At 54.3% G+C, this 8,402-nt stretch overlaps 1 protein-coding gene across 1 annotated transcript; it reads left to right on the top strand.

Moving 5' to 3' along the window:
• The first annotated feature begins 4,307 nt into the window (after nt 1–4,307).
• Nucleotides 4,308–6,237, top strand: Fzd9 (frizzled class receptor 9). Its single transcript, XM_038346332.1, has one exon. It carries the CDS (start codon nt 4,308–4,310, stop codon nt 6,084–6,086), a length of 1,779 nt encoding a protein of 592 aa, XP_038202260.1. The 3' UTR covers nt 6,087–6,237.
• Nucleotides 6,238–8,402: the final 2,165 nt, after the last annotated feature.

The following is an 8,402-nucleotide window of genomic DNA, read 5'->3' as shown; positions in this document are numbered from 1 at the left end:
GGACCAGAAAGGTGGCTCAGCAGCTAAGGGCACACAGGGCTCCCTCAGAGGCCCCAGTTTGCTTCCCAGCACCCACGTGTAGCAGCTCACAACCACCTGCAGCTCCAACTCCCAAATGTCTGATGCCACTGCTGACCTCTGGGGGCCCCAGCGCTCATGTGCACACACCCTACAGGGGCTCATGCACACACACAGAATGAAAATCTTCAATAAATTATTATTTTTTTAAGAAAAAGAAAGGAAGTACATTTTTAGGGTTGGTGAGATGAGCTGAGTTCTAGTCCCAGAGTCACATGGTGGAAAGAACCAACACCTGCCAGTTGTCCTCTGACCTCTACACACACATGTAACATCTACACTGAGGCAGGCATGTGACCCTGCCCCATAAATAAATACACGGAACGAATTTTTAAACATATCTTTAGAATTTTTTTAAAACTGTTTCACTCTGTAGACCAGGCTAGACTCAAATTCACAGGCCTTCATTTGCCTCTGCCTCTTAAATGCTGGGATTAAAGTTGTGCGCCATGTTGCTTGGTTAACATTTTTTTTCTTAAAGTGTGTGTTTTTGAGGGCACGTGGTGTTTGGTGTGTGAACGTAGAGGAAAGTGGACTCCCTCTGGCTTAGGCACAACTTTCTTCCTCTTTGCTGCCAGGTACACCAGGCTAGCTGGCCTTTGGGATCACAGGCACTGGCTGCCACACCTGACTTCACGTGGCAGCGTCTGGAGACTTGAATTCAGGGCCTCACACTTACACGGCAAGTGTTTTAGCCCTGAGCTGCTTCCCCCGCCCCCTTTTAGCATTTTTAATGGCCCCTCTCATTCAGACATTCTCTTGACACAATGGAGGTTCATAGGCGCCAACTGCAGGCCAGGCGCCAAAGTCTTGTGGGGCATGGCACCGTGCCTTGTTCCTGAAGCTCCCAGGTTTTGTAGGGAAGACCAAGCTCTGGAGCAGCTGGCTGCACTCTGCAGTGGGGTGTGGGGTAGGACTCATCCAGACAGAGGCTCTATCAGAACGGAGGTGGGGTCTGGCGGAGGGGGTATTGGCTTAGCCTTGAAGGGAGGGTGATCGGTGGTTACAATGCAAGAAAGGCCCCTGGGAAGGTTGGCGGCATGGAGTGGTGAGGGTGGGAATTCAGGACAGAAGGCTGTCCCTTCCCAGAGTGGGCCCCCAGCCAAGGCCCGGAGGAAGGCTGGCATCTTCCAGGGAGGTGGAGCTTTGGGGGGCTCCCAGTGGGGGGTGGGCATTGATGGTGACCTCCCTCCATCCCTGTCCTTCTCATCATCTCCCTTTCAGTGGATGCCTGAGGTATTGTTCCTCTTTTGTAAAGAGGGAGATCGGGTAACAAAGCCGGGTGGGTGGGCAGGCAGCCCAAGGGGCCTCTTCTCTCCCCAAGCAGCGTCTAACACTGAGGGGTAGGCAGTTCGGCAATGTCCCCTGTGCGCGCGCGTGCGCACACACACACACACACACACACACACACACACACACACACACACACCCCTCTGGCTTCCCAGGAGCTGACTGTTGCCATAGTGACAGGCAGACCTTATATCCCACTGGCCCCTGAAGTACCCTCCCCACTATGGCTGCCGGAGTTAGGGCCCCTAACTCTCTTACATCCTGAAGCGGGAGGCAGGGACACACAAAAAGGGCTCCCAGGCCAGGCTCTGCCTCCTAACTGGCTTTGAGGAAATGGACAACTGGAGAGAGCCCTAGTCATTCCGACAGGTGTTCAGGAGGCAGGGCTAAACCTTGAGATCAGAGAGAAATGAGTACTGACCCTGATGCTCGGCTGTTGCTGCCCTGCAAAGAAGGAAGGGAAAGATGGGGGGGGGGGCTCATGTGGTGAGTGGGGACACCGTTCTCCAGAGTTGACCATTCAGCTCTGTCCAGAAGAGGTGGGAGCTGCCCCTAGGAGGTGAGGATAGATGGAAAGGCCTTGGGGTGTTTGTGAAATTAAAAGAAAAACAACTAACCTAACCAAACAACCAGCCTGGGGTGGTGATGCACACTCAGCTCTCTGCTAGTTCGAGGCCAGCCTTGCCTACAAAGTGAGTTTCAGGACAACCAGAGCTGCTACACAGAGAAACCCTGTTTTGAAAAACCAGAACAACAACAATAACAACAAATCCTAGAGAATGGAGAAGTAGCTGTAGTCGTGGGGAGGGGCTGGGAAGAAGATTATGAAGGGGGAGGGGCTTTGCCTGGAAGGGCACCCCCAGGGATCTTCCCGTCTTCTCCGCCCCAGCGGGATGATCCCATGTGTGTATTGCACCAGCTGGCTTTGTACGTGGGTGCTGGGGATTGGAACTCAGTTCCTCACACTTGCTCAGAAACTCCTTGACCCGCCTAAGCCGTCTCCCCAGTCCCGTTTAGGCCTTGTGGCCATATCTCCGGGGATTCCCAAGGCTGAGTTTGATGTACAGGACTGGCTGCAGCTTCACAAAGCCCCTTCTCTTCTGTCCTTTCAGAGGTAGAGGCGTTGGGTGCATGCCAATGACAGCATATGTTTGTCTTTGTTGCTGTTGAGCTCTGGCTCGGCTCTCAGGGATCTGAGAGACAGTGGGCAATGGCTGCCCCATTTTCTCACTGTGGCCAGCAGTGCTGTCCCAACTCTTTCCTGAATCCCAGCTCTAAATATAGCGGGAGGGGATTGGTAAAGCCGGAACACTTGGGCATCTGGCTTTCCGTGTGTGTGTGTGTGTGTGTGTGTGTGTGTGTGTGTGTGTGTGTGTGTGTGTGAAAGAGAGAGAGACAGACATACAGGGCAGGCAGGAAAGCAAGACTGCCTGCCAGACCTGCCCTCTAGGAGGCACGTGAATCTGAGTAAGTACTTTCACCTTCAGACTTGCACGGTGGCCACAGGCTAAACTGGAGGACCATCACGAGGCTGAAAGCAACACTGAAATATCTGGCTGAGGGGCAGGAAGCCTGTCATCCCAGCACTCAGGAGGTGGAAACAGGGGGTGAGAAATTCAAGGTCAGCCTTTGATGCTTAGTGAGTCTGATGCCAGCTTGGACTACATGAAACAGTCTCAGAAACAAACAAATGCGGAGTCTGAGAGATGGGCCCTGTTTAAGAGCACTGACTGCTCTTCCAGAGGACCTGGGTTTGATTCCCAGCACTCACATGGTGACTCACAATTCCAGTCCTAAAGCCCTCTTTGGGCCTCCAAGGGCACCAGGTATTACACATGGTGAACAGACTTACACACAGGGAAAACACCTGAACACATAAATTAGAAAATGTAAAAATTAAAAACAGAGCAAAGCCGGGCAGCGATGGCACACGCCTTTAGTCCCAGCACTCGGGAGGCAGAGGCAGGCGGATCTCTGAGTTCGAGGCCAGCCTGGTCTACAAAGTGAGTTCCAGGAGAGCCAGGGCTACACAGAGAAACCCTGTCTCAAACAAATAAACAAACAAACAAATAAAGCAAAACAACAACGTCGAAACAAACAAAAGGAGGGTCCAGAGAGGTGGCTAAATTCAGTGGGCAGGTCCCACATAGCATGAGAGAACTGATTCGCCCAAATTGTGCTCATATGCGTGCAGTTTCGTGAGTGTTCATACATGTGCTTGCATATCACACACATGCGCAAGCGCGCGCATACACACACTCACACGGGTGTGCGATAAATGTAATGAAAACCAAACCACCAAAGCTTGGTCTGGGCAAGTGGCTTAGTTGGTAGAGTGCTTGTCCAGCATACAGGAGGCTCTCTGGCGGCAGCACTTAGGAGGCAGGAGGATCAGGAGTTCAAGGTGAGCTTGAGACCCTGTCTCAGAAATAACAAGATCAACAACAAAACATCCTGAGGAGGAGGAAGAGAAAGGCCTTGCCTAGGGCTTGCCTGGGGCTTGGAGACCTTCGGGTGACCCCCTTCCACCTGGGGTGAAAAGGGCGCACGCATGGTTATGTCCCCGCGGACTGTCGAGTCTGCAAAAGAGGGGAAAGGCCCAACCATCTCCAGCGTGGCAGACAGGCGCGGCACCTTTAAAGCGAGGCGAGGGCGTGCCCGGTGAGAATGCTCCGCCCTCGGGCGTGTCTTTCCACTGGCCACGCCCTCTAGATTCGGAGCTGCGGCGGCCGGTGGCTGAGACCTCGCCGGCTCTGGCTGGAGTGGCGGCGGCAGCGGCGGCGGCGGCAGCGGCTGTTCTTCCAAAGGCGCCGTGCGCTCCGGGACACACGTGGGCGGCCGGGAGATGGCGCGCGGCTCGCGACGTGGCGCGCAGATCCCGGGACGCGGGATGGAGCGGCGCGAGTGAGCCTGAGCCGGGGCGGCCGCGCCGCGGGGCGATGGCCGTGCCACCGCTGCTCCGCGGGGCGCTGCTGCTGTGGCAGCTGCTGACGACGGGCGGCGCGGCGCTGGAGATCGGCCGCTTCGATCCGGAGCGCGGCCGTGGTCCTGCCCCGTGCCAAGCGGTGGAGATCCCCATGTGCCGGGGCATCGGCTACAACTTGACCCGTATGCCCAACCTACTGGGCCACACGTCGCAGGGCGAGGCGGCTGCGCAGCTGGCCGAGTTCGCGCCTCTCGTGCAGTACGGCTGCCACAGCCACCTGCGCTTCTTCCTCTGCTCGCTCTACGCCCCTATGTGCACCGACCAGGTCTCCACTCCCATCCCCGCCTGCCGGCCCATGTGCGAGCAGGCTCGCCTGCGCTGCGCCCCCATCATGGAGCAATTCAATTTCGGCTGGCCGGACTCGCTCGATTGCGCCCGGCTCCCCACGCGCAACGACCCGCACGCGCTCTGCATGGAGGCACCGGAGAACGCCACCGCAGGCCCCACAGAACCCCACAAGGGCCTGGGCATGTTACCTGTGGCACCTCGGCCCGCGAGGCCACCGGGAGATTTAGCCCCAGGTCCCGGCAGTGGTGGCACCTGTGACAACCCCGAGAAGTTCCAGTACGTGGAGAAGAGTCGCTCATGCGCTCCGCGCTGCGGGCCAGGCGTCGAGGTGTTCTGGTCTCGGCGCGACAAGGACTTCGCGCTCGTCTGGATGGCTGTGTGGTCTGCGTTGTGTTTCTTCTCCACAGCCTTCACCGTCTTCACCTTTCTGCTGGAGCCTCACCGATTCCAGTACCCCGAGCGTCCCATTATCTTCCTTTCCATGTGCTACAACGTCTACTCTTTGGCCTTCCTGATCCGAGCGGTAGCAGGTGCACAGAGTGTGGCCTGCGACCAGGAGGCAGGGGCTCTGTATGTGATCCAGGAGGGTCTGGAAAACACAGGATGCACCCTGGTCTTCCTATTGCTCTATTACTTTGGTATGGCCAGCTCACTTTGGTGGGTGGTTTTGACTCTCACCTGGTTCCTGGCTGCAGGCAAAAAATGGGGCCACGAGGCCATTGAGGCCCATGGCAGCTACTTCCACATGGCAGCTTGGGGCCTGCCAGCTCTCAAGACCATCGTGGTCCTGACGCTGCGCAAGGTGGCTGGGGATGAGCTGACGGGGCTCTGCTATGTAGCCAGCATGGACCCGGCAGCCCTCACCGGCTTTGTGTTGGTACCCCTCTCTTGCTACCTGGTACTTGGCACCAGTTTCCTCCTGACTGGTTTTGTGGCTCTCTTCCATATACGCAAAATTATGAAGACGGGTGGCACCAACACGGAGAAGCTGGAGAAGCTGATGGTCAAGATCGGAGTTTTCTCTATCCTATACACAGTGCCGGCCACCTGCGTCATCGTCTGCTACGTTTATGAGCGCCTCAACATGGACTACTGGCGCCTTCGGGCCACCGAGCAACCATGCACTGCTGCCACTGTGCCCGGAGGCCGAAGAGATTGCTCGCTGCCAGGGGGCTCGGTGCCCACTGTGGCTGTCTTCATGCTCAAAATCTTCATGTCCTTGGTGGTGGGCATCACCAGTGGAGTTTGGGTATGGAGTTCCAAGACTTTCCAGACATGGCAGAGCCTGTGTTACCGAAAAATGGCAGCTGGCCGAGTCCGAGCCAAGGCCTGCCGGGCCCCAGGGGGCTATGGCCGTGGTACTCACTGCCACTACAAGGCCCCCACGGTGGTCTTGCACATGACTAAGACAGATCCGTCCCTGGAGAACCCCACACACCTCTAGGGACATGGGCTTGGCTATGGGCTATGGTTGCTCCTTCCTCGCCCTCCCCTCCCCCCCTTCAGAGACAGCTGAGTAACACCTGCCCAGCTGTCAAGGTCAGGCGAGTGAGATACAGGGGGCTAAGGACTAGCTAGGGTGGGGACCCAGTAAGGCTCATAGGCACGTTCTTCCTCTCACAGGGAGCAGGCCTAGTTGAGGCCCCAGAGGGTCCTAGAAGAAGAAGGGGCGGACAAGGGCAGGGTCCAGTGCGGAGTTTATTTAATGATGTAATTTATTGTGGCATTTCTCTGGAAGCTGTGGCTGGAATAAACCCTCGTGTGGCACCGCCTTGTCCTATCTGTGCTGGAAAGAGGGAAGACCAGGCAGAAGGGAGAGAAACTTCATAAACAGAGCTGGGGGTGAGAGGCCGTGAGGTTAATGCCATGACCCGTTTTCTGGCTTCCTGTGAAGGAGAGGGAGCCATGGGCATGTGCATTACAGGTGTGTGTATGTGTGTGTGTGTGTTCGTGTTCTCACTTGTCTCAAGACTGAGACCCATGCCTTTGAAGTGGAACAAGGACACCTTCATCAATACCCCAGGAATCCCTGGGTGTGACATGGCTCCCTCTAGCCCTAGCAGGGTCATCCAGCCTGTTTGGGGAAACAGGTAAGCTGCTTTTTCACATTTTGCTTTAGAAAATAAAGGGGGGTCAGGGCTGTCAAGGTAGCTTGGTGGGAAAAGGTGCTTGCCGCCAAGGCTAAGGACATGAGTTCAATTGCTGGAACTCACGTGGTGGAAGAACTCACACAAATTCTCCGTGGCACAACCCCCTTCTAATACACACACACAAAAAATGTGATGTCTTTAAAAAGCAAGTCCTTCCAAGTCATCCCCTCTATTGAGTTTAGAGGATGGCTGTCTTCATTATCTGTGAAGACTGCTGGGAGCAGTGAAGCAACTCAATGGTAGGGTGCTCGCCTAGCATGCACGAAGCCCTGGGTTCCATCGCCAACATGCCTTAAAAGAGGCATGGCTAAGCATGTTTATGATCTAAATACTTGAGAGGTAAAGGCAGGAAGATCAAGAATTCAAGGGCATCCCCTAGCTACTTAAGACTCTATTTGGAGGAAAAAATAAAATTTAAAGGGAAAGAGCAGGCCAGATGGCTCAGCAGGTAAAGGTACTTGCCACCAAGCCTAACTTGAGTTCAATCCCTTGAACCCCGTTGGTAGGAGAGAACCAGCTACCATGAACCTGAGCCCCCCCCACAAGAAGATGTAAAAATAATTTTCAAAGTATTATTGTTTGGCAAGTAAGACAAGGCATCTCAAAAAATAAAAGCATTAACAATATCATCAATAACAAAATCCTTCAGTAACAGCAACAACAACAATCAATCTTTGGTATTTGGAGCCCTAAGCTTCAAATACCAAATCCCCCTGTCCAAAAATATCTTCCTATTTTTGGACAGGGGGAAGATGGAGCTTGAATATGCAAGCATCTTGGTAGCAGTCTTGGAGGTAGAGAGCTATTGGGGTCAGTGAGAACTTTGTCTCCAGCTCCAGAACACGTGGGAAGATTTGGGGTGCTGACAGCAGCTGTGAGGATGTGCACAGCTGTGCTGGGCCAGTCAGCAGGTCAGGAAAGCACCATGGATACCTGTCTGCTCAGGCTACTGGGACCTGCCCCATCCCTGTACCCTGAGGTATGTATGGTCACCCTGGAGGTCCCTATCAGCTCAATCTGGCCTCTTAAGTCTTTATCAGCTCACTGAACTACACCCTGCTTTTGCTGTGAGTGCTCAGTTTGACCTCAGGTCCTTATGATCCCACAGTACATGCCCACTGTACCATCTTCCCCCGTCTCCAGGCAAAGATCTTGATGTCTTCTACACATAGGCAGCCCCTCAAAAAGGTGTGTGTGTGTGTGACAGGGTCTCTCTATATAGCTCTGGCTGTCCTGGAATTTGTAGTTTAGGCTGGCCTCAAATTCAGAGATTTGCCTGCCTCTGCCCATGTGTGCTGGGACTAAGGGCACATTACCACACCTGGTTAAGGAAGGTTTTAGAAATTAAATCTCATCCCTTCATGTCTTTATCTTGTTAGCTGAAGTGGGAATAGGGAATATAAAACACCTGTTACATGCAGTTACCGTACAGTAGCATGTGTGTGCAACTGGACCGTGATAGGAACTTGCTGCACACACTTTAGCTTAGCTTTGCTGGGGGCAAACCCAGGGCTTGAAGCATGCTAGACAGGTGGTCTACCACCGAGTCACATCTTCAGGCTTTCCTAGGAAATTCTTTATACTGTTTATTGTATATAGAATGTCTCTTC

Source organism: Arvicola amphibius, chromosome 10 (assembly GCF_903992535.2).
Source record: "Arvicola amphibius chromosome 10, mArvAmp1.2, whole genome shotgun sequence".
Taxonomy (NCBI): Eukaryota; Metazoa; Chordata; class Mammalia; order Rodentia; family Cricetidae; genus Arvicola; species Arvicola amphibius.
The sequence above is the reverse complement of the archived record's forward strand: the minus strand, read 5'-3'. Positions and strand labels throughout refer to the sequence as shown.